Source organism: Amphiprion ocellaris, chromosome 12 (genome assembly GCF_022539595.1).
Source record: "Amphiprion ocellaris isolate individual 3 ecotype Okinawa chromosome 12, ASM2253959v1, whole genome shotgun sequence".
Lineage (NCBI taxonomy): Eukaryota > Metazoa > Chordata > Actinopteri > Pomacentridae > Amphiprion > Amphiprion ocellaris.
This window is the reverse complement of record NC_072777.1, coordinates 10710591-10736666: the sequence shown is the minus strand read 5'-3', so window position 1 is coordinate 10736666 and position 26076 is coordinate 10710591. Positions and strand designations below refer to the sequence as shown.

The following is a 26076-nucleotide window of genomic DNA, read 5'->3' as shown; positions in this document are numbered from 1 at the left end:
GTGCAGACAAAAAAGGTAAGTGTGTCAGAGCTGTATTGTATCCAAAAAACTTCCATCATGTCCTTGACTGGGAAAAAAACTGGATCAGTAACAATCTGTCTTTCTAAGAAGTCCTTGACCAAGACAATGAACTCCCAGTTGCTTCAGTGGAGCAGCACAGTAGAAAACTGTGTTTGTACTGGGCAGCTACCAGGATTAGAATTAGTGAAAGAAACTGAGAGTGAAGTATGCTCAAACAATTCTTCTTTCAAAAATAATTGACCGCATGAAATTGTTGTTACATCTCTACTTGTGTTCTTTTTTTCCTGCGGTAGGCAAATTGAGTCAAATGTGAGTCAGACAAACTGAAGATGCCATGACTTTAGGTGCAATGCCTTGTTTTCCCTCTAACACAAGTCAGGAAAAATGGAACAAAGATTGAAATGATTCCCTGTAACCCTGCAATACCGGAATAGGCGGAGAAGACTGCAAGCAAAAGGGCAATGTATGCAAAACCTCAAGGCACTGCGCCAATTCATAGTTTTGAGATAAAGTCATGGTACAGCAAACACTGTAATAGGAACGATATTGTCAGCCACAAGGGCGTGCATGGGTGGTAGTGGGGAGGCATAAATCCATCTGAGAGCCAGCTGGGTGTTTCATGTCAAAAGAGGTGCGAGCTGGGATAAATCCTGTCTCTTTTTATAAACCGTCAAAAAAACTGAACAAAAATCACCTCAGATGACAAGCAGCTGCTCTGTCTGAAGGTGTGGAAGCACCAGGCACAGTAAGAAATGCAGTTGCCATGGTAGAGAGGAATATAATGTGTTTATTTCCAGCTGTGTCCTCTGTGTTTTGGCTCAAGGTTTATAATCTTAAGTGTCTTTGGAAGATACATGATCCCTCCCTCAAAGACGTAAAACTAACAGCTCCTGCTGGAATCCACAAAACATCACAAATGTTTCATTACGTCACTGTTTCGAGCCTAGGGAGTTGTTCCTTCAGGGCAAAATATCTCCAGTTTACTTTCCTTATTTGTTGTTTATCACCTTTGAGAACATCTCGACCCACTTCTCCCTCTGAGCTGTCTGTGCTTCTGTCTGTTTTTCATTCCTTTCCCTGTAAGGCAGGACAGATCTGAAGACGAGCTCGATGGGTGGCAGGTTGTACTAACACTGCAGGGTTAAGAGTTCACTTTTCACTGGGGTCAAAAATGTGTGGACTCCTGGCACTCCCAGGCAATTTTGGAAGTCAAGCAAATGCCAAATGGCAGATGAAAAACCCTGTGGACAAACAAAGTCACTGCGGATGTCAGAATAGAGTCTGGCTTAGTTCCATTGTTCTTTTTCCAGGAAGACAGAGAGACAGCTTGGACCCAGAATGTTTTAATCATCCCAAACGTTTGTGATTTTAAGGTGCAATTAGATTTTTATAGTTTTTACTGTCTCATAGCACAAACAAAATCATCACAAGATGTCCGCAGGCACCTGCTGTAGATCAGAAGCAGTGACTCAACCATTACTTAACCAACTACTCACATTTCTGGGCTTCAGAGTTTAACTTGGTTCATGTAGTTCCTACTTATAAGAACTTCTGTTGATCATTCTCTGTTAACCCTTTGGATCCTTCGCTGCTTTTAAACCCCATGCATACTTTTACAGCACTGCATATGGCTTACTTTTTAGCTACCATTTACCATTTACAAGCAAAGACAGGATTGGTTATGAGTGTCAAAGAAAGTACTGCAGATGCTTTAAAGAATGTATTCAAATTGAAATATTTTTGTGAGGTAGTTTTGTATACCCACAGGTTTTCGTCAAACAATAAACATCTGTGAATGAATGTAAATCCAAGCTATAGTATGGCGGGAAAATGTATCGACAGTGTCTTGCTTAATTTAGCATGAACATACTTTAGGTTTTGGGACTACAGTTCGCCTCGTGCTCTGGCTGATTCAAACTCTAAGTGTAATTTTGCCACAGAGATTATACACAAGCTATCGGTGTTGGACTTAATAAATTAAATAAGTTGTTTATTATATATTTAAAATGTTGTTATTTTGCATTACTATTGTTCTATTTTTAGTGCCCTTTAATGACTTCAAAGACTCCTCACCTACACATCCTACCTGAGCAGAAGGAGAAAACAAGAAACGTCCAGCCTATATTAACAAACACAAGAGCCATCCAGTGCCTGGTAATACAGCAAAACAAGCCAAGAGCACATGTCAAAGTAGCTGAGTGTTACTGGGATTAGAAACCATAAAATTATTCTATTTCAGATTACAATCCTTTCCAATTCTTGTGTGACTACATTACTGTTACTGTCCTACAGAATTTTTTGCTTTTGTTTGTATTTTAATGACCACCTTCTGAGAAAACCAAGATTTTTTTTCTCATTAACATGTTGTGTAACTGTATGCTAGATTAACAGAAATTAAAATGGGGTGATGAATAGAACAAAATAATGACTTTGTGTCTGAGCTATCATAATATAAATGATATGATTTCATTGTATTTATTTAGTTACAAAAAAGTTTAAAAAGTTTAACTAATTTTGAGGAAAAATTGTGTTTGGATTGTGTTTTCTTTCATCAAGTTGTGTACATTTATAGCAAAGAAAACAAGGCAGATTGAGGATCATGATAATTCCAAGTCTTATTTTGAATAATGTTTGAGAGAAACTGCTATCACTGGACTCAGTAACTTGCACTGTTTCCACTAAAATCATTGACGTAAAATGCATCAAACTGACTGATAACTACATTTACCTTCTTTGGTGGTGCCTTCACTCTGCAGTGGCACTCCAGAGCCGGACTGGTATTCAGGAGTGACAATGACCAGGTAGGTGGTTTTGGGCTGAAGCTCCCGCAGCACAGCTGTCGTCTCTGCACCCAAAGTGGTTGTCTCCATCCATGAGTCCCCATGTGTAACTGGTTTGTAGGCTAGTCTGTAGCGAGTGACATCTCCTGGAGCCGGCTGCCACGACACTCTGAAGCTCTCTGTTGTCTCTTCAGATATTCTTAAGTTGCGCACGGAGCCTAGTTCTGCAAAACGTGTGAGAGTTAGGGTTTTAGAATGAACATTTATCTGCCCAGAAAATAGAGGCATTTCTCAACTCTGTTTGTGTATATAACTACCTTCTAAAGTGGTCTCATAGTCGGTCAAAGGCAAGCTTTCCCCTTTTTCATAATGGGCATAAACGCTGACTTCATAGCGGGTGAGAGGGGTGAGGTAGGGAAGGATGGTTGTGAGGGTGTCCCCAGGCACGGACATGGACATATAACTGGCATCGGTGTCTCCTGCTGGCCGGAACTGAACAAAAAAGGACTCGACGTTGTTGGCATCTATCGCCCATGAAGCTCTGAAGCTTCTGGGGGTAATCTCTGAGAAGGACAGGGACTTTGGTTGGATCAGTTCTAGAGGAAAAGGAAAATTAAAAAAAGGATTTTAATAGGGTGCACCAACTGGTATTTTCACAGAAAATGTGTTTCCACAGTGTAGACGTTTCAAATCAAAGTACACCGGCATGAAAAACCTCTAAGAAAGAAAATGCTCCTGATGAAAAGAATATTCTTATTGAATCTAACCATTTACTTTTGATTATATACCATGGTGTTTTCACAATGATCTGAGTTTAGGTGAGATTAGTCAAGTTTCATTGGTAAGAAAAACAAGACAATAGACAACAGACTTAACTTTTCTGAGCTTTACTTTTTAGGATATAATAGTAAAGTCCCTGACCTCTTTCAATTGATATCACAGAGACTAGTGTGAAATGAAGCACCAGTCATGTATGATCCACAAACTGGTCAACATGAGCATCTGTTGATGAGCATGATAAAATAACGTCAATGAAGTTGAACAAAAATTCCAAATAACAGTTAAATATTCTAAAACTCCATCACTGTAAGAGCTATGTTTCCATGTTACCACATGCAAAAAAACATGAGGACTTCATCAATATGGCTCATAGTTTGTGACTTTTCAGCAACATTGTGAAGCAAGCAGTCAGAGGGGAAAACGGTTTTCAGTGACAACGGTAACAACATGGAAATATACAGCAGTGAAGAGATTTCATTTGTTCAAGGAAACTGTCCAGAGCTTGACAGACGAATTAGTGGAAGCACTGAGTTCTTCCACATTAAGAAGCCACAACAGCTCAGCTCTGCTGCAGTTGACTGGACTGAGAGCTTATGATGCTGGAAGGTTTTAGAATTTTTGCTTTACAATCAAGTGTCTTTGTAACTGGGGAATTTTTCCAGGAGGCCAACATTTTCTGCTGGAACGGTTTGATGTATTTACGGCCAGCCATGTTTACTTAGTTTGAAAAGTATTGATTTACCCAGCATTAAGGACCAAGTAGTTGTACTTTAGGACTAAGCTGTAGCTTCTTTATGCAAGCTTATTTTTTTGTTCATCTTGTTTAGTTTTCTGAGGTTTTCCTTTCTTTTGACAACTACTATTGTGGACAATGATTTATCTTTGGATATACAGTGACCTTCAAGAACACACTTCATGGATGAAAAAAATGTTAAATGAGGACCAAGTTAGTGAATCTTGTGGAACAGTCTGAACATGGCATAACCTCAGCTCTTTTTCATATTCATAAAATGTGGAACATGGCACTGTGCAATTATTAGCAGAAAGTAGTATCTGTGGCATATACAGTACTTTTGTGCCATGCTTTAATGTTTGACAGCTCTATACAGTGGAAAAGCAGATATCTATATCAAGTCTGACTGCCCTTAGATGTGTGCGAACTGCAGAATATGTTGTAGTCACACAATTTGAGGTTAGAACCGACACAATTTTGACTAATTTATTCATGTGGCAATCCTTTTAAGGCCTCCATATTTTTTTCCAGACACTATGAGCGTATTATTTTAAACAGCTGGTTAACAGACTGAGACTTGCATCATCGATCAACTTCAGTCGTCCTCGTGGAAAACATAAAGCAGTCCTACAATTAATATTTCTGAATGTCTTTCAAGCTATACTCCAAGGCTGTTGCCCACAGAACATTGAAGGCAGATGGCAGAAAGATACAGATCACAAACCGTGACGCTAATTGAAAAAAAAGTGGCTTTGCACAATAGAAAAAAACATGATTTTCTTGCAGTCGGTAGGAAATGAAGGCTGAAGAGGGCAGACCTACACGTCATTTAATAAAGATGTACAATCCACAAGCCATCTGACAGCTCAATCATTCACACACCATCCGGAGGGCGGCTGCTGTGGAAGAGCTCACAGTGACAGCTCTTTGAACCATCATGTTGACTGGAAGCTGTGACTGTAATGTTCATTCGTGCTCTTGCACACTTCTCTTTGTTGACATAAAGTCATTATTATATAAGAATTATATAATCAGCAACCAAAGTTAGTGTGAGTCACATTTAACACAGGCAGACCTGGAAGCTGTTTTTGGCAAATACTGCAATCATTATTTGTCTTTTTAAGTGGTTGAAACAGCAAGTAGCTGTTTTAACTTGTTGACACTGGGCTACCAGATGTTTGAGACTGGCTGACGATTTTAGCACAAAGAATCTATTCAAAAGTTGAATTTTTTTTACGAATATGTGACAAACAGCACACCTGATGATCTGTATTCTCCTGATGTGGTAATACTGAGTCATCTGGTGCTCGGGCTGCGTTTCAACAAATGCAAACACATCTCTGCAACCACTATTTGACCCAGTTCTACTATTTCCACATGCAGGAACTCTCCCTGCCCTTGAAAGATCAAAAGGTGGACATATGTTTTACACATTGAAGCAAAAAGAGGGTTTAGTTGAAAAAGACACGCTTGGAAAAGGGACATGAAAGTAATTGTGTGCATATGGGCGACTGATGGTACTACTATTCTCCACCATGAAGGGTAGCAGAGTTATATCTCACTGCTACAGTAATTTATTGTTAAATGTTGTTTGGCTTACTACAACAGTTCCAACCAGTACTTGGTTATGGTTAGTTTTGCAGCACTGAGTAAATAAATAAATCTTAGGTTATTTCGAATTAATGTGCTGAGTCCACAGTGTGATTGAAAGCATTATCATTGCTCCTAGCACAGCTTACAAATGAACAAAAGCAGGTTCAGACAGCCATGTTTGATTACATTATGCTGAGACGGCTGTAGTTTGGACTGGAAAAACTTGAAAAACGAACAACATATGCGTAACTAAAGGAAGATAAATCAGTGATAAATCTCTTAAATTAATCCTAGACTGGAGACCAACAAGCCCCAGAACTTGCTCTGCATTTTATAATGCTGTATATTTTCGTCATTATGTGGACACTGCAGCAACTTCAGATAACGAAGCTGACTTGTTTAACAAGTGCTTCATGGTTGGTATGAGGGTGAGTTTGGTTTTAATCATCTTGGGCCAACAATTAAACAAAGCATACATGAGTCACTGGCATGCAATTTTTCAAGCTACCTCCACTAAAAAAAATCATACAACAAAAATCACTGCAAAATAAAACTACTGCTCATAATTTCATCCAATGCAAACAACCTGAATGCAAAGCATTTCTTGCGACATGATATTCAACTTAAACATTTGCTGTCACTAGTCTATTCTTAGTCATAATGCCTATGATTTATCTAAATAATGGTGTTCAGTACATTAAGAAAGAAAGAAAAGTATAAATGATGATGTGCATCAATGATCAAATCTTATCTCATTTACTGAAATTAATCATGACGTAATAAATCTGTGGCAGACTGGTGCTTTCTGAAGTATTAATTTTCTAAACAGTGCTATCTAGACCAAGATTAACATGTCTGTGTGGATGAACTGGCCTCCTTTCATCCACAAGCCCGTTTCTGCAACCTTTGCCCACTATAGAGTGTTACTGATTAAACCTTGAAACAACAGCAGTTTGTTCAAAAGAAGCCCAATAACGAGCAATGTCATCCACATAGAGGATTAAAGCCATGTTACTTACGCCTTTGGAAGATCTTGCGGAGTTCCTGCTCAATCCTCAGGCAGATGGATTGTGTGAGTTCTTTGGAAATTCTCTGGAAGGCATCAAAGTCTTCTACGGTGTACACATGGGTCTCTGAAGGTGTATTGGCAATGGCCTCGAGTTCACTTCGTACAGCATCCTTAACGCCCACGGCGAAGATCTCCACATCAGAGTTCCTCAGCTGAGTGGCCGGTTCCCGGAACGCGTCGGACGACTTTCCATCGGTGATGAGGATGGTGACACGGGGAACGTTGGCACGTGCACCTTTGCTGGTCTGGAAGATCCTCTCCCTCACATATTTCATGGCCCTGCCGGTGTTGGTGGAACCGCCACGATATGGGAAAGTCCTCACAGCCTTGACCACAGCATTCAGATCATGATGCGTATTGAGGTAGAACTCAGTGTGAGGGTCCCTGCTGTACTGGACCAAACTGATCTGAACCTTATTCGGCCCAATGTCAAACGTGTTCACCAACACCTCGAGGAAAGCTCTCACTTTAGCAAAGTTGGACAGACCAATGCTGTAGGATCCATCAACCAGGAGGACAACATCAGCCTGCACATCCACGCCAAGCGAACACTCTGAATGACAAAAAAAAAGCACAAAAAATGTTGTAAAGTTGTAATTAATAGTCAAACTCTTTATATTTTATTGATAGAACATTAAATTAAATCTGGAGCTGCTTATCTTTAGCATATCTTGTTTGCTGGCAAGTTAAAGACTAGTGGTATTCATACATCTGTTTGTAAGTCCTACTGGTTATTATACTGTGCATGGTTCATATAACACAATTTCAATTAAAATTTAGTTTAATTACTGTGAATGTCAGACTTGAGCGGATGTGATATATCCAGAATCTTCTTTTTTTCAGGTATGGAGGAGACCAGAGTCTTTAAGTTGTGGTCAGTTACATGAGAAGATTCATTCTGATCTCGAGCAAAAGGCAGGAAACACTTAGCTTAGCTTACCATAAAGACATAGCTAGCAACTACGACTCTTCATGTCGGTGGGAAGGGAGGGACTTCTGTTGTAGTAAAAATATACTAAAAGGTTGAAATGAACCTGTAAGGACACTTGTGGCCTCTTTTCTTTGAACCCACCCAGTGACACTTGAACTGGCTGCGTCTTCTGCAAGACTGTGATGGGCTCGCTGGGTGTGAGGTCCTTCATGGCGAACAGACTGATCTGGTACTCTGTGTCTGGAGAAAGCTCTCTGGCGACCACTGAGGTCTGAGTTGGACCCACGTACAGATCCTGTCGTTTACTGCCGGTCATCATGGGGATCATCTGAATTTTGTATCTGGAAACGTCTCCGATGGAGGCGTCCCAAATTAGCCGCATGGACTTGGAGGCCACCTCCAGGACTCGGAGGTTAGAAGCTGGCTCAACGGCTGCAAAAGTCAGAATAGATTTCAAATTAATTAAATATTTTTCCAAACTTAAGAAATATTAATCTAGAGGCAGGAGACAGTTAGCTTAGTGTAGCATAAAGACTGGGAACAGTTTTGCAGATTATATGAAGTATACAGCATGTTAACCAGTGAGCCTTTTTATGCTAAGTAAAGCTGTAGACTGTATATAAAAGATGGATGCAGAGTTCTGCTTTTGGATGTCACAATCTTAGTCTTTAGAACCTTACGTCACAAGCGAGGGCATCTGACTGAGAGCTCGAGGATGCTATGAACACTAATATGGTAATGAATTGTGTATCAGATGGTAACCCTGCCCCGAAGCATACCTTGGTTTACTGTTTATTTTACTCTAAATGGGAACATAATTTGTAAAGTGAACAAAATGTTGTAGAGAGTGAGACTTGAAAGTAGCAACTGATACAATAAACTCGTGAAAATGTTTACTGAGGTAATAAATGAAGGGAGAAGTAGAATAATTTTCCTTATAGGCTTCTATACAATCAGGCTTCTTTTTGCAACCAGAGGAGTTGCCCCTAGTGGCTGTTAGAAATGATGCAGCTTTAACGCACTCCTGTATTAGTCTTACTTTTAGACCCAGAGGCCATCCAATTACATCGAATTAGGCTGGTTTCCATAACGGCTTCCAAGCAAATAAAGTAGGCTGCGTAGCAGAAATGTAAACTATGTTAGACATGGCTCAACAGAGTAGAAGAAAACACAAACAAAACCACCTATTTGCTAACTGCTAAAAAACAAAGAAGAAGAAACTAAATTTGGCCATCTACAAGAAAATAGAGAGAAGTCCCATTTATTTTAGGTCAGGAATGGATATATTTCATGCAGTCTAGGAATGAAGACAATGATAGAAGCAGAAACAGCTGATTAGCCACATCAGCTAAATGTTAGTTACATCAGAACTTTTTTCTAAAAAGGTGTTTGCATCCCCATCAAACGTATTAACTCTTTTTTCAAAGTTAAAAGCCTCCTTAAGGGATTGTAATAATTTTTGTACATAATTCAAAAATCTTTCTTTATATTTTGTTTCTAAGAACTATTTCTAATGCAATACATTATCAAAACATGGTCCATGTATAACTATTCTTTTAAACTCGTGAAAAAGGATGATGGAGGACAAGATAGCAAGCTAAAAAATGTAAACTTTTACACTTTTACACGCACTTAAGCAGCTAAAAAAAATTGTTTTTACCACATCTCACCTTCTTCTCCACTGACAAGTGAGTTGACTTGATCTTCAACACCAGCGCACACCTGAGTAATGAGCTCTTTCTGCACATTCTTGATCATGTCGAAGTTAGCAACAGAATAGACGTGGCTTCTGTAAGGGGTGGAGGCCATTAGCTTCATCTCGTTTTCATCAGCTTGCTGGATACCTAAAACAAATCAAAGCTGTGGTAAATGCACAGTGTATGATTCTTCATGAAAATGGGGAAATTGCTGTGGTTGACACTGTCTGCCAAATTTAGGGACATTCACCCATTCTGGGCAGAACAGGCGACAGCAGGGAATTAATAGCCATCCTTGTAAAGTCACTGGCATCGTGTAGGGATTACGGTGTCAGAGGTAACGAGTGTATTTGTTCCAGGTCTGTAAATACTGGGTGAAATGAGCAATCTATAACAAAGTTAAATGAACATTTGTTTTCCACATTAGCATATTAAAAGTTTTCCAGCTTTTTCTAGTCCACTTTGGCTGGAAAGTCTGACAACATGGGCAGCAAATATGAAACTGGTTGGACTCCAATTTGAAACTGGGGAGTTTTGTAATCCTATATTCCTGTGACACTTTTCAAAGAGCTGCAGTCATTTACAGATCATAGTTTATTCAAAGTTGAACTCAAAAACTGGCATTCTGTGAACTTTCTGATAGACATAGGTGGTAACTAAAAAGTAGCTCTATTTCTTTTCCACTTTTACTATTTGGAAAAAAAAATTGTGAGAAAAAAATTTCTTGTCTGAAGTAATCCTAATACTTGTTTCAAGTTTACTTTACTTTAGTACTTTTAGTTGTAATGGAGTATTTTTACAGTGTGATATATCTGCCTTTACTTGAGACAAAGATTTGAATATTTCCTTGAATAGTGAGCATTCACCACTCCTTTGTTTTTACAGTAGATCTTGGCTCCTGTGTTGACCTGTCTGGCAGATTGTTGTTTGTCTTGTTTCAGGTACAAAGTGTTTCCACTAACAAATCACTCATCACTGCAAAAAATTCAAAACTTAGATTACTTCAGTCAAAATGTTGCTTTAAGAGCTGCTGACAGGAAGCCAAGTTCCTGCAAGCTTTGAGAAATCCTCTTGAAGTCTGGATGACCTCCAGAAACATGATGGCACGACTAATAAGAGGTTTGAATCGGAAGAAGGGAAAATGAACTTTTACATTGGTACTTGTTACACTTGGTACCCTGTATGTTTTCAGCTTCTCCTGCACAAACTGGGAACATACTTTTTGTCTCACTAAACACTTTTCTATCAGTGACCAATTACCACTGACACAAGACGAAGTGTTATTATTATTTAAACACCAGTCCTCTTTCACACCATGGCAACAGCCCGCTCCTGTTTCTCCACCTCAGTTTGTGGAAAGTCTGAGTGCAGTCAGAGTATAAACATGCATAAAACCTGCTATCACTCGCTTGTAGTGTTAATGATGTAGGAATTTAACCTTGTTCCATTGTTATGCCTTCACAGATCGCTTTTGTTACAAACTACTGTTAAAAGCATTAAATAAGAATGGAAAATGTAAGATGTGGAATGTAATAAACTTGTTCTGGCTGCGTACCGAGAACAAAGATCTCCACCCCCCTGCTCCTGAGCTGCTTTGCATAAAGCTCCACTGGATCCTCAGATTTGCCATCTGTGATGATCACCAGCACTTTGGGAAAACCCTTTCTGGCACCGGCCGCCTCAGTGAAAGTATTTTTCAGCAGGTAGTCAAGGGCGTCGCCTGCACCAATGAGAGAGAAAGAGGTATTACTTCACTGTAACCAAGATAAAAATAAGTTCTACAACTTCATGATACTGTACATTATACAGAAATATAAGGAAAAAGGCTACATCCTTACTTTACATCTAGATCGCACAATCAAATCAATCAAATGTGACAAAGAGGCTTGTCACACACCAAAAAACAAACTTTATGCTGTTTGTTTATCTGAGGTACATTATTTTGTTCTATTTTCTCTGAGGTCTGCTTTAAATAATAAGCAATTCTTGGATGATATGCCATAGTTACTGTAATTTTGTTCACACAACCTGCTTTATGAGGCCTTCTGAATGATGTGTATGTGATCTATTTGTGAAACTAAATGTGTTTATTGCTCTTTCAAAAAGTTAGATTGGTTGCAATGTGATTATAATTTTGTTTCTCTACACAGTAATGGATGTGGAGCATGATTTAATCCCCCAACATCACACACATTTGTTCTCCTAATTAACAGCTTTGCAAAATGATCACACACCCTTCTTCTGGCAGAAAATGATTAAATGATTCTTTAATTGTTATCTAAAAAAATAAAACTAATGCGCTTGTAATGATATAAAGTAAAATGTACCGGAAATGTTTATTTTTCTGCCAGTGGGTTACACAACCACCAAGAAGTTCTGAATTGTTTGGTTCCAAGAAGTCCCTTCTTCATGTAAATATACTTACGGAATTAAGAAAAAAAACATTATTCCAACAATATTGATGTAGTTTATCATTATGAAATATGTGAGTCAAATAGCAAAAAATTTGAATACATAAAATAAACTGATATATAATAAAGGCGACAGTAAAAAGTTACCAAAATAATGAAAAAAATCTGTCACTGTAAAAACTAATTTTAAGAAAAAACCCACTGAACTGAAGAGAAAAAAGTTCAGTTCAATTTGTAAATGAAATGACTAACACTTTACCAGTCATGCTGTTGCCTCCTTTGTACGGCAGTGAGCCGATGGCCCGCAGCAACGCCGGTCGACTCAGGTGTTGATTCAGCTTGAACTCAGTTCGGGCATCGTCGCTGTATTGGACCACACCAACCCGTGTTCCATCCTCGCTAATCTGAAAGGCTCCGGCTGCTGCTGACATAAAGTTACGGATGTATTTGAAGTTTGGCCTGCCGACGCTCCAGGAGCCGTCCACCAAAAACACCACATCAGCGATGGCGCTCGCAGAGCATCCTGGGAAAGGATGAAGAAGAGGATGAGACCGGCCGTTTCCAAAATTACTGCTTCACTTTTTTCAGTGCTTCAATACTCCCTACATAATGGACCCTAAATACTGACAAGTAAAAATTTCACTTGCTAATTACTTTGCTCAATAGATTTCTTTTAGCATTTGTAATAAGCACCCATTACATGGTAAAATTACAAATACAAAGTGACCTTTTTTTCTGCAAATGTATGGAGCGGTAGTAATTAAATAGTATGTACAGTAAATATAGTGCATGATGTTTAAATAGGAAGTGATTTTTTAGCTACTTTTCACCTCAGTTAAAGAATGAATATCATGATATAATGAATAATAAATATGACGTTTATTTCTTATTTTGTTTGGTAAGTTTATTTCTATGGATTTATAATACTGAAATATAACCAGTCCATTGTCACAAACGCTCAGTCTTAAGCAAAGCATGAAATCTGAATGAGGATAACACCCAACTGTTGCTGAGAGGTCAGTTTTTTTAAACATGCTAGTGTTGTTGTTTGACCATTTGGACCAATTTGGTGCTGTGAAATTTCACATAGACATTCACTGTCCCTAGAGGATGAAACTAGCACTCTGGCTTAGACAACAGTTTCCTATAACTATGTCTAGTACAAAAACATAGCAGTAGCACACAAACTATTGTGTTGTTGTATAATCCAGACAGCAACTATGTCAAAAATTTCATTCAGAATGGGCCTTTTGCTTTTTAACGCACATTCTGCCCATGTTTAGGTCAGTGAATGTTAAGGGGTTAACTATTGTGTAGCTGAATGTCCAAAACATTAGGACCAGTAATACTCGGTAATTTTGTACAATTTTGTCAGTGATTGTGTAGTTTGGTTTCATGTGTAGACGAGAAGCAGGAAATGTGCTGTATGCACTCAGTGATCCCACAGAACATGTTTTCAGCTTTGCGCTATTACAGATGAAGTTTCCCCAAATCATCTCAGTGTGTTTCAAAATTATAATTGATGATTTTTTTGTTATTTAGGATGTATTAAACATCTGCGTGGTTTCGAAGAATGTTAAATCAAACTGCACTGTTATAGGTAGAAGTGCGGACCTCTTCTCTCTGCCCTACTTTCTGGGAGTTTCCTCATGACTTTCCTCTCATGAAAAGAAGGAAAAATCAGCACAAGCTCAACATCATCTGCAGAACAGGGGCCAGGGCAGCAGCAGCAGTGCTCTTGTAAATCAGTATCTGTAATGGTTTCCACTTCTCTCAGCACTTCAGGGCTGGGCTCTTTTCAGCTCGCTCCCCCAGCTCCAACGGCAGCCTTTGGCCCCACCTACGACCCCCACACTGAGCATGTGCAGCTTCCTCCATACTGGCATAATTGGCCGGCAGGGGACCAAACCGATGACCGAATACTTTAGAGATTTATAGGGGCCTAATTTTGATTATTGCTATACAATGGGGTGTTGTGTGTAGGAGCCTCCCTTTGCTGCTGAGCTCACGCTGATGGACGCTGCCCAGAAGAAAACTCAGGAACAAAAAGCGAAGAGGTTGAGCAGGAATGGCAGCATTTTGAATGTTTGTGACTCATTAGCTGAGCCGGAAGTGAAACCCCTCATCAAATTAACATTTATAAGCGGACAAAAGGACTTACTGACTGAATCTGAAGGGTCTGGTTTCTTGGATGTTCCTCTTGCGCTGCCACTTGATTCAACTGAAAAACAATAAAAGTCATGTAATTACAAAAGTTACAAGCAATTCAAATAATCTATTGTGCTGAAATAATCCTCAAGAGACCCACTGTGTTTATTCTAATGTAACATTATAAACCATTTTCTGTCAGTAACTGTCAGTGTTTTGCTTCAGCAAATGGCTGACCTCTAAAACTGGAACAAATTGTGTCTTTTGTTTCCATAGATAAGATGTATTCTCTCATCGAAGGGTTTCTTGAGCGATGTTTCCGTCTTGTAGATACAACTGACATACAAATTGATGTCCCAAATGGACAACTAACAAGTTGATGTCATTGTTTCTGCAAGATTTCCAGGGAATCTCCAGAGCTCAGTGGGTTTCTCAGATCATCAGTGTACAATGGCGGTGCCAAACAGGCGTCCCCACCAAAGTGCTGCCATGACATTTGTGAAGACCTCACTCCCTGATAGAAATCTGGGTCAGTATTCCATTTTGGTTTTTTGTAAAATATGGAAAATTGATCATCTCCTTACAATTCAATGTTCTGCTGGGAAACCTCGGATTTATGTTACTAGGATACGAATCACCCATCTAAACATTGTTTCAGACAAAGCACAATCCGAATGAGCATCCATGTGATGCAACTTAATAAGCCTCATCCTTGGAGGCCCCACCAAACAACCTAGAGGACCCAAAGGATCCCCTGCATGTGTCCTGGAAACAGACACCACAGGACACAAGGCAGGAGGTGAACAATGTTAGGTAGGTGGTTTTAATGTTGTGGCTGACTAGAGTATGCTTGCTGGAGTACTGTGAAAAAAGAGGAATGTTATTGCATGTATGTACGCATCTCATCCAGGTTCTGAATGCCACCATTTACCTTGCCCAGGTGCCACTTCAGCCAAGTGATGGAACAGAAACATAAAAAGTGGCAGCAGAGAAAGCATCTCACTGTTAAAGCAATAAGGAAACAAAATATTGTCTTTTGGGTTTGAAACAGTTACACATACTTGGATGGAAATGCTGACCTGTTTAAGTCTGTAGCAAACAGGTTACATTACGCCAGTTTTCCAGCACGAACAGTGGAACAAGTCACATTCATTTAAGGTGACAGGAATGTCAGGTTCACCATTCCACACACCGCAGGGTCAAACAAATCAATGTCTACTCATGACCCCTAATCAGAGACATTAATGTAGTCATGTCCTATTAAACGTTCAACCACAGTGATTTTTAGAGACATTTAAAAGCCATGCTTTAAGGGGAAAAAAACGTGTGTAACAGAAAGTTAAGGTTTCCCTTTTTTCCTCTCTTTTTTGGTCTTGTGACTCGTCATGTTTGGGAGGTTGCGGCCCATAGGTTGGGAACCACTTGGCAGTTTACCCAATTCGTTCCATATTTTATGAGGATTCTCTTTTTGGAAAAAAAACACCTCTTGCAGTCATGGTGTCAATGTCTTCTTTCTTATGTCTGTTTTCAGTTGTTTTGTTTTCAGTTCTGAATTTATTCCATGAATGATGATGCCAAAGACTATTTTCTCTTTTTCCTGACTATCAGAATAACTGACAACTGAAGACAGCAGTTGAGACAACAATGTCACCAGAATGTCCTGGAACTTTTGATCACATTGCATGACATTCATCAGCATAATGAAAATTCTTCACAGATGGATTTAGTCCTGACCACCTCCCTGGGCTGCAATAATACTGAAATCGGTCCAGTTAGGCTTTCAATCTAGCACTTTAAAACTTCTGCAAAACTGAAAACTATTGAAACTCTTTCTGCATGTCACACTGAATGGACCTTGTAGTGAGATTGTGTGTCAGCTGTTTCCATTATCAAGAGTGAAAATACAATGTCAGTTTTTCAATCTAGTTTGATGAGAAATCAAAGTAGTTAAGACAAAAGTATATTTAAACATACTGATTATGAACAGCTACAGAACAGTAGTGAGATTGTTTCTAGACTAAACAACACTTATCTGACAGCAAAACTGTCCTGAAATAATGACAAATAATACAGAGTAGAAACACACTGCTCCACATTACTTTGCCCCTGTTTTTTTGTCCAATCAGTGTTGATTTTAAAACTTAAGCAGGTCATTCCTGCCAGAACTGATGAGCTGCAGACAAACTTTACTAGCATTTAGCTGGCTGTCTGGTGCTAATTTACACAAGCACACACTCGGGGACACGGTGACTCACTTGTGATCTGGCCGGAGATGGGCAAACTCTCCTCTGATCCGGCGTACGCTGCTATTGTTACGACATAATCCACATCTGGACTCAGGTCTGAGATGGAGGTCTTAGTTGCAGATGCAGGCAGAGTAAATTCTTTTGTTGGTTCTCCTACAAGAATGCACAAAGTCAGAGGGAAGCCATTAGGAAACTATTACATTACTTCATTTCTCCAAGAGTCAAAACAGGGCTTCAGAAAAACCTGATTCCGACTGTTGACCTGAGGACTGGAATAGCAGTGTAAACACACAACAGTATGATTCAATTTAATGAAAACTTTCCGCATTACTATGAACCAAAACACATTACTTTAACCCTTTAATACCCTCTAACCTTCCATAAAATAAAGGTAATTATTTATTAATAAGGCCATTGTTTCAAATAATATAGTTAAAAGAAATGAAAAACCTGTAAATGAAGTAATTTTTTTATGGCTCTGGACATTAGAAAGTCAGCAGCCACACATTTAAAGGTTCATTCAACATTTTGAAAAGCATACTTGTATGCTTTCTTTTCAAGACTGAGATATGAAACTTGATATCAGTCTCACGTCTCTATGTTAAAACCAGAGCCAGACTAAGGATTGGTTAGTTTAGCTTAGCATTAAAACTGAGAAAATCCTGGATTTCTTCAGAGTATGAAAATCCACCTATAAACACATGTAAAGCTGACAAATGAATGTTTTGTGTCTGTTTATTGGAATCTGTGGAAAAATTAAAATGTAAGAACAACTTAAAATCACACAAACATTAAAAAAAAGAAAAAAGTGTTTTAGTTAAAAGTGACCGTGAAGCTTAGAGTGAGACGAAAATGTCAGATTTAGCCTATACTAGCCGATTTATTGGGTCGTTTTTAGTGTATCGGTGTTAGTTTAACATTTTCTAATGTGTTTTATTCAATGTAATTTTCATTAAACTGCATACTGTTCGTGTGTCAGGTCAGATATGCAGACTGTATTCCACATTTGCCTCAAACTCATTAATCTGAGTAGCTCACATATTAGCAAGCTAACATTAGCTCTGACAGCCATCTGTACGTAATTGTCATGCTTGCCATATGTATGATTGTTAGTTCATAAACAGTCACACTTGACTCTTAATTAATGTAGAAATATGCAAGCTACAATTAGTTCTTTCAGTTATAGTTCTCCTTTCAATTTTTTAATGTATGTAAGCTGAAGTTACTTCTGTAAGGTAGCTAAGAGTATGGCTGCACCTGATAGCTATTGTCTCGAAAGCAAGAGGCAGCATAATTATGAATATAAATGAATTAATGTGCATGAACCAGCATTTTTAATAATGATCTTAAAAGGGAATTCATTAATATTCTTCGGTATTAAAATATAGTTTCATTTGCTTTGCTCTGATATTCTGCTCAAACAACACTACCTAGCTCGAGCCTTAGCTTGAGTTAGCTTCATGTTAGCTTTACTTAGCTTCGAGTAACAGTTAACTTGCCAATATCAGGTCGTCAAACGGAAAGTCTTGTTAAACAGTATTTAGTAAAAAATTACATGGTGTTTAAAACAACAACTTGACATTCAGTTATGACACAAAATGAAATGTCTGTGTCATATACTGACCTGTTTCTCTCCTTACCTTCCCGAAAAATTGTCCATGCCAACTGTACCATGTGACTAAACTGTACAAACTTAACTCTCCAAAGTCGAATGCCTGTAAACATTTGATATTCACAAGGTCCTACATTTTATATCTGTTGCTGCAGTCATGGCTGTGTGGTAGTTACACTTGGTAGCTAACGTGTGCCCTGTCCTTTAGCTAACAGTATGTAGCAGTTCAGCTACACTTGGCAGTTACTGAATGTCAATATGCAATCTGACATTAGCTGTATTAACTCTCGAACAACATGTCACAGATACGCCAAGCTCTTCATGAAAGAAAGCTAATATTAATTGTCGGTTAGCTAGTTCAGTTAGCTAGCAGTGCAGTGAGGTATTGAATCTATTCAAGCTAACAGTCCTGTTCGCTAGCAGTATGTAAGATACAGACTGAGCAAAGTCTGAATATACTGGCTAACTTTAAGTCTGTTAGTTTGCTAACAGCACAAAACAATTACACTATTCAGTTTTTGAGTGTATGAAAGCTCCCTTAAAATACGGAATCGTCCTTTATTTGACAATTAATTGTTGCGAAAATTGTTCAGTATTTTCATAATTGTCCCATACACGTCTTTCACACACTCATCAAAACCGTATAGTGAACAAAATAAAACACAGGAAATATTAAGGGCAGCCAATTTCATCTTCCTTAGACCTATGTAGCGACGACCCGATGCGAGGTCCAGCGGACAGACTTCTCTGCGTGTCCGGTCCTATCCGGTCCTGTGGCGGGTTGCCTGATTACAGACGCTGCTGCACTCGCGCGTTTAAAAATGTCTACACCTGAATCTCCACCACGTCCAAAAAAGCAAAAACGTCTGCAAATGTAATAATAATACATTAACTGTGTTAAGATAAGATTTAGATTTAGATAATAAAAAAAAAATCTGTACAGAATTTCTTTGTGCAGTATTCTGCATTCAGTTGTTTGTTTTTGCAGAATACAGTAGTGCACACTGATTGCTCATTACATTTTATTAGTCTGGTTTCACTGTTTAAAGTGATGCCACTTCTTTTCAGACAGAACCTGTGATAATAAAACGATACAAAATTCTTAGTTTCATGTTAATAAAGCACTTGAAGCATTAAGTATGGCTCATTGATTTTTTCAGAATTAAATATATCACTCCTTGGGTGGTAGTGGCCCCAAGTTCAGTAAAATTGGAAAGATATTCACAGATTCGGACTTCTGGCATCAATAGCTCGTTAGATATAGGTTGTCAAAACATAAACGATGCCTCTTTCCCATCGTTGTACAGTAGACAATGTGCTACAAGCCCAGTTTGATCAAAAGTAGCTGTCTTTCAAGCTGCAGGAATAACACTGGTGTCTATGAGCAGTCGGCTGTGAACAGGTACAGTCTGCAAATTGCAAAACTGCTGCAACAGCGAAGAGAGACACTAATATTCAATAACTTCACTCTTACATACTGTAGTGTCACCGACATCACTGCAGCCTTCAACTGGCTCCTGTTGACACCAGTGTTATTCCTGCAGCTTGAAAGACAGCTACTTTTGATCAAACTGGGCTTGTAGCACATTGTCCACCTTACAACGATTTGAAAAAGGTATCATTTATGTTTTGACAAAGTATTTTTAATGAGTTATTGATGCCGGAAGTCCGAATCTGTGAATATCTTTCCAATTTTACTGAACCATGGCCCCGAGGAGCAGTGGTGAGCGTCCTTTATTTTCATTTCTGAAAGGTGGCAACCCTAATGAAGGCTAACGTTGACTCTGTGAGTTAGCTAGGTAAGTTAGCTATCAGAATGTAACAGTTACACCTTGTATGTATGTAAGAACATGTAACATGTAAGCCATGTAGAAACAACATAGGAGTTCTCTGAAACCAGTGTAACAAGGTCTGAAACACCACTATTTGGAATAATCTTGTATATTCAAGAATCAGGTCTTGTCCTTAAACATCTTCAGACCCAAAGCACACAAAAGTATGTGGGCATGCACTGTTATCTGTTATTTAGGGTGAAGTCTAAAGGCAGCTGAAATGACTGCAGCAGGTCTTTTAAAGCGTCTCAGCTGTTAAATGAACAGTCTGACAGATGTGACATGTACACTCCTGAGCTAAACTAACACTGTCTATTTGCTATGGCAGCGCTGGTGAATTAGCACGGCCATCTGATGATTACACTTATCCATACATAATGTTTTTCTTATCATTAGACTTTCCGGAGCTAAACATGTGTCTGCAGAAATCTTCAGATAATTGCAGGGAGTGTTGAGTCTTGCCAGGCAGGCAGAGTGATGTGTTAGAAACTTTACGGCACTTGTAATGTTACGGGCTCTGCAGGACAGAACTCGCAGGTTTAATGAGCACCCACCTGTGTCTGAGGTCACTTGTATTCTGTAGCCTTGTATCCTCGACCGCGGTCTGCTCCAGATCATTTGTACTGTGTTTTCATTTAAAATCTTAAACCTCAAATCTGATGGAGCGTCCACTGTGAAGACAGAACATCAACACAGTTAATCCTCCAGCTTTAGGAGGTAAATGTATGGTAATGCTGAACATAAAGGTGTCTTCCCAACAGTCAACACTTCCAGGATGAAGTTAGACAAGTTCACTGTTGGAACAAACAACACAAGACAAAACCAAACTACAGATGTGAGGAAAGCCATTTTATGGAAAAAGAAAAATGACCTCTGTTTGAGCTCACGTGGCCAGCAGCCACAGTTAACAACTCAAGCAACAATACACTGAGACAACAACACAACAATACAACTCTACCTTCATACAGCTTAGAACGTCTAAGAGGGAAACACAAACAGGGTGGCAGTTTGGAAACTTTGGTGAATTTTGGCTGTGATCGGGATTACGGAAGCCAGCAAAGGCCAAACTAAGTTTTATTAAAACCAATTATGATCCACATTTATTTGGAATCACTAGTTAATGTTGAGATTTTAATACTACTGGATGTATAGCTGTGAGAAAAGTTACTCTGGAAAGCATCTTTCTGAAAAACATGGTTTGAACGCCCATCTTGGAATACTTTTTTTTTTTTTTTTTGCAATTTTGGTTGACAAAACAACAGAAAATCAAAATGTCCAATGTCAAAAACTTGATGGCCCAGATGCATCCAGTCATGTTAAGATTTAAAAGTTTAGTTTCTCACAGTGGATTGGTGAAATAAAGGCACCAAAATCCAAATGGAGGACTCAACATGCAACGATCAATCAACCCACTGTCCAGTTATGTTGTAGTCTGACCCAATCGTGAAGGCCAGTTTTGTCTGACTAATTTCACTTCAGTTTATTAGAATTTTTGTTGAACTTGGGATCTTGCAGAGAAATTGAGTTTTTAGAAATTCAAAGACGGGAATTTAAACCATCTAAATTCAAATTATTTATATTTATATCGGATATTCCAATGCTATAAATTCAGCGGTTTTAACTTTTCGGCATTAACTATACAACAGTTATCTAGCTGCTGGTAAAAAGGTGCATATTTATGGCCTGTTTTTGCTACCTTATAGGTCTCTTTGACTGGCGATGTGGTGGAAGACTGTGTAAATTGTGGACATCACCATTCACTTAATAGAGGTAAAAAGTTCCCCTCCTGTCAACAGACTATAACATGGACTGAAAGACATCCAGCAGACTGTCCATGACCTCAATCCAACTCAGGATGTTGAATTGACAAAAACAAAAAACTTTACAGTATTGATTATACAATGGATGAAGATCTGAGCAATCGCTTTCATAGTCTCCATTGCAAACCTCATAAAAGAATACACAATGTCACTGCAGACATGTGTACATCTTTTCTGCTCAGGATTCCAAAAAAATCTACACCAGAGATTCTTAAACTATTTTGGCTAAAGACAAATGTGTCCCTTGATCACTTAAATCTTCATTTGTTGAAAATCCACCACCCAGTGAAAACACTCGTAGCATCTGGAGCATAGTTTAAGAACCACTGGTCTTAGTGACAACAAAGAAACGAAAGGAACAATAAAATGTGATCACTGACATGGACGATCATGCATGTGTACATGAAAAGTTGTTTACAACAACTTGGAGTAACGGACAAAAAGTTTCCATGTACACAAAGGACCACAGATTGTTTTGTAAAAAATATTTTAAAATGATATTCTTCAGGTTGGGGTAGAGATCGTCATATCTGGCGTTCCTAGCTTGCTATATAATGCGATGAATTTTTATGCTATCTTAATGACGCAGACTCACTTTAAGAAGATAGTCATTCTTAATAAGAGTAGAAAATATCTATGAGATCTAAAATTAAACAAGCTAGTAGTTAATGATGAGATCAGCTTACAAGTTTAGGATTACATGATGCTTTGAATGAGAAAAAGAGGCTTTGTGCACATTAATTCACATTTTTGCTGATTTTTTTCCTCATTAAATGGTGATGACGTTGTCTGTATATTCCCTATTGTCAATAAATCCCATAAAAAGGTCCCAAATATAGAGTTGAATTTCAAAATAAAGCTCAGTAATTCCCTAAAACAACTGCTCATTCTAGTTTTTAGTAAACATATAGGAGGAAACAGTGCATTTAGTACTATTTTCAGTCTCAGATTAATCCACATTTGGTTCTGTAGTAAGTCTTTGAGGCAGCAGGATGGTTAGGACTGACTTACATAAAATATATAGTGCATATGTCTGTCATAATAAAACATGTTACTCAGTGCAATAGTGATGTTTTCAATAGTTTATGGGTAAAAATTTAGCTCTATGGCAAATATATTCACTGTTGCTTTGGGCCGTTTCATGGAATTTGTTGACAGTAAGAAAAAAGTATCATACCTGCAGACTAAGCTGAGCTGACTTGAACTGACTTGAACCTGAACTGAAACATGATCTAACAACTTCACATTAAAAACAAGTGGTCATGTTACTCCAGTGTGTCTAATTCTTAATCTTTACATGCTAGTTGAAGGTAATCTTCACCTGTTCGCGGCAGATAATCTGAGCTCCAGAGTTTGTGATCATCTAAAGAAAAACTTTGCAGCTAAACTAACAAACAAATCACAGATAATCTAGCTAGAGGAAGGATTAGCCTGCATTTTTATACCACCAACCAATTTGTCTGTTAGTGTGGATGTGAAGAATATCACTGTAAAATATTGTCGTGAAGCCAAGACTTCGGTCAGCAGACCTGGTCGAGGCTTGACCGATAGGGTTACAGGACGTCAAAAATGGAGGAACCACCAACCTGGTGAATCAATTCAAGGGCCGCGGGCTGCTGCTTCTGTTTCCAAACGGGTCTACTGCAGCCAAAAACTACCCGAAAAACTCCAGCGACACGCACACACACCATCCATCCACACTCACATCCACATTTTAAAGCTTTTCTTTAAAGCTTTTGACATCAAGGGCTCAGCTTTAAACTGCATCTATTCACTTAAAATGTGTGAGTTAAGAGCTGAGTCCTTTCGGTTTGGAGTCCTTTATTTTATCTTCAAGGTGTTGGAGGCTTTAACTTTGGCCCTAACATGTCAAACTATTCCTCACAGCAGAGTATATATGACCCCATTACTGTGCCGTGACCCCTGGAAAGGCAGCAAGAGCTCCCACTGGGACTTTAAAGAGGGAGGGTCACTGCAGGTCAGAACCTCTCCTTGAAGGAGAGAGGAGGAAGATTCTTCACTGCACTTTCTTCTTCTTCTCCTTCTTCTAATCTGAGAGCATCCAAGGACGCAATGGAGCCAATTTTCTCCTCTCCTAACCTCTAAAACCTCTGGAAAATAATGTGAAACTCATATTTTGTCTTTCCGTTTCCATCAGGAGAAAGGACGTAGGGAGGAAACTTGGCCACGCGCCGTCTGAGCTGTTTCTTTTTTCCTTCGTTTTTGAAACTGGAGAAATGTGATCTGTAGTAACGGACTGTCAGAGAGTTTGAGCAAGGGCCCCTCCTGGTGTAGGACAGATCAAACTACGTCTGTCTGAGGATGAGGAGATGCCCTACTTATCCAGCAGCCTCACAAGAGACGCAGTAAAACTAAAATAGCTGCTTTTCAGTGTTACTTTTTCTTTTTAAAGACAGTTTACTGTCTTTATTTGCTAAAGACTGAAGAAGAAGAAGTAGACCACTTCAGTTTTTTAATCTTTTAGTGATAAAAGGAACGTTTTTCTAACATTTTAACTGGTTTTCTCTTCATATTGTGGCCTAATCATTAACTTACAGCCACATTCTAATGCATCACTGCTTTTAGCAAGTTATATTACTTTTCTTAAAGTGCTTAAAAACTGCAATTGACTTGAAAAAAAGTTTGCATCCATAAATTCAAATCAGATATTTAACTTTGCAACAGTTTTTTTTCTAAAAGAAGAAATTCCTGATGGAAAAGCAGATTATTGTAGTTAAGAAAACCATCACTAATACAGTTGAAACTGAGGCTGGAAAGGCAAAAAAATCTGTTAAAACAAATCAAATCACAAGCACACATTTGCTTTAACTGTGACATTTCTTTATTCAGGCTGAATGTGCAGCTACAAATCGCAGGCAGAGAAAAGACAGAGGTGAGAGGAGTTGGAAGCCAGAGGAGTTGGATCACAGAGAGGAGAAAGAGGAGGAGGATCGGCTTTACCTTGGTCCTGGGCCCGAGAGGAGGACAGCAGCAGCGCCAGGAGGGCAGCCGCCGCCAGAGACAGCCTGCTCTTCATCTTCAGCTCCTCTGGCTCAGCAGCACATGAATGAAGCTGCGAGAGGAACGAAGCAGGCGGTTAGACTTTCAGCCCCGCAGTAGCCTCAGGGCTTCAGAAGACCTTTAAGCTACCAGAAGGTGAATCATAGAGCTCAGAAATCTGACTTTACCCTCAAACTACGGAATCAGTTAGTCGTTCAAAGGCTTTCAGAACTTTTACAAAGCCATATTTCCAGGATCCTGGCGCTAAAAAAAAACATTCTTTAACTAAACAAAAGCTATTTTCATGACAGACTTTATATGTACAAATGACTAAAAGTCCCAGATCCACAACTTAACATCTTTAAAGAAAAAGCAAGGCCAATTTAACTTAATGGAAACCTGTTGAAATAAAGGCGCACAAAGGAAATTCGGTCTCTCTCTGCGGTAGATTCCTTTCCCCTCTTCTCTAATAGAGCTGAAATTCTGATGCACTGACTCTGCAAATTCTCCAATCAAGCATCTAATATCTCCGCCTGATGAGACATACGCACTCTGATGGAGATAAAGTCTTTCCACTGCTCAGAATAAAAGAGCATCAAACCCTGCGCAGTGCGCAATTACGCACCGCAGTGCTGAGAAATAGTCCACGCGTGTCTCGGAATAATCCAAATAAATGTGATTGCAACTGGAGTTTAGGAGGACATACCCTTTAGAAATAACTCAGCATGTAGATTTAAAATAATTGAAATTGGGATTAAAATAATTCACCTAAAATGAAGGGGAGGGAAATCAAAAACCATGCAGGACTGACCTATAGAGGAGACTGGTGGAATTTCTTTCGCTTTGATGAAAAAATGTAAAATAAAAAAGGTTTAAGCCTTTGCTGTTGACCCCCAGGCTGAGAAAAGTGAGAGTGAGGTGGTCCGGTGTTGAAGTCAGAGAGATCTGCGGGTTTTGGTTCCCAGACGCGTCGGCGAGCCTCTTTCCAAGTGGGAAGACTCTCCACACAATCTGCTACTTAACAGGGGGCTGCTCCCAGCTCTGCCTGCCCCGCCGCGAGCTCTTACGACATCCAGCCGGGCCAAAAAGTGATGTGTAACCTCTGAAAATGCTGGGAGACACACAGAGACTCACACACGAACTCACACACTCGGAAACTTTTACATAGTTTTCTGCATTCCTTTCCGCTGATGGGCTTCTGTGCGTCTCGGCCGCAAGGAGACAGCAGCGCACAACTGCTTTTCGGGAAGAGGGGGATCAGCGGAGGGAAACCGTCAGAGGCTTTTACCCCCTTTTTCAGCTCATGAATCAATGGGAAAATATTACACAGGCTAGTAAACTAAACCCCCAAGTCAGTCTTTTCCCCCTTAATGCATCATTCTGGAGTTCAGCGCCGCAGCAGA

At 39.2% G+C, this 26076-nt stretch overlaps 1 protein-coding gene across 3 annotated transcripts in view; it reads right to left on the bottom strand.

The window, feature by feature from the left end:
• The window catches only part of col12a1b (collagen, type XII, alpha 1b), a 155239-nt gene extending 129592 nt beyond the window's left edge, over positions 1-25647 (bottom strand). For 2 of the 3 annotated variants that reach the window (XM_023287660.3, XM_035955995.2), the window contains exons 1-12: positions 25485-25646; positions 24635-24746; positions 20408-20524; positions 16419-16562; positions 14177-14236; positions 12275-12538; positions 11160-11324; positions 9578-9751; positions 8049-8339; positions 6927-7529; positions 3119-3397; positions 2750-3025 (exon numbers count right to left, since the gene is read on the bottom strand). In XM_023287660.3, the coding sequence (XP_023143428.2) occupies positions 2750-3025; positions 3119-3397; positions 6927-7529; positions 8049-8339; positions 9578-9751; positions 11160-11324; positions 12275-12538; positions 14177-14236; positions 16419-16562; positions 20408-20524; positions 24635-24710 (2449 nt within the window). In that variant the 5' untranslated portion in view covers positions 24711-24746; positions 25485-25646. Of the gene's footprint in view, positions 1-2749; positions 3026-3118; positions 3398-6926; positions 7530-8048; positions 8340-9577; positions 9752-11159; positions 11325-12274; positions 12539-14176; positions 14237-16418; positions 16563-20407; positions 20525-24634; positions 24747-25484 lie in introns of all 3 variants that reach the window. The other variant, XM_035955996.2, reaches the window with a different exon arrangement.
• Between the last annotated feature and the right edge of the window lie 429 nt (positions 25648-26076).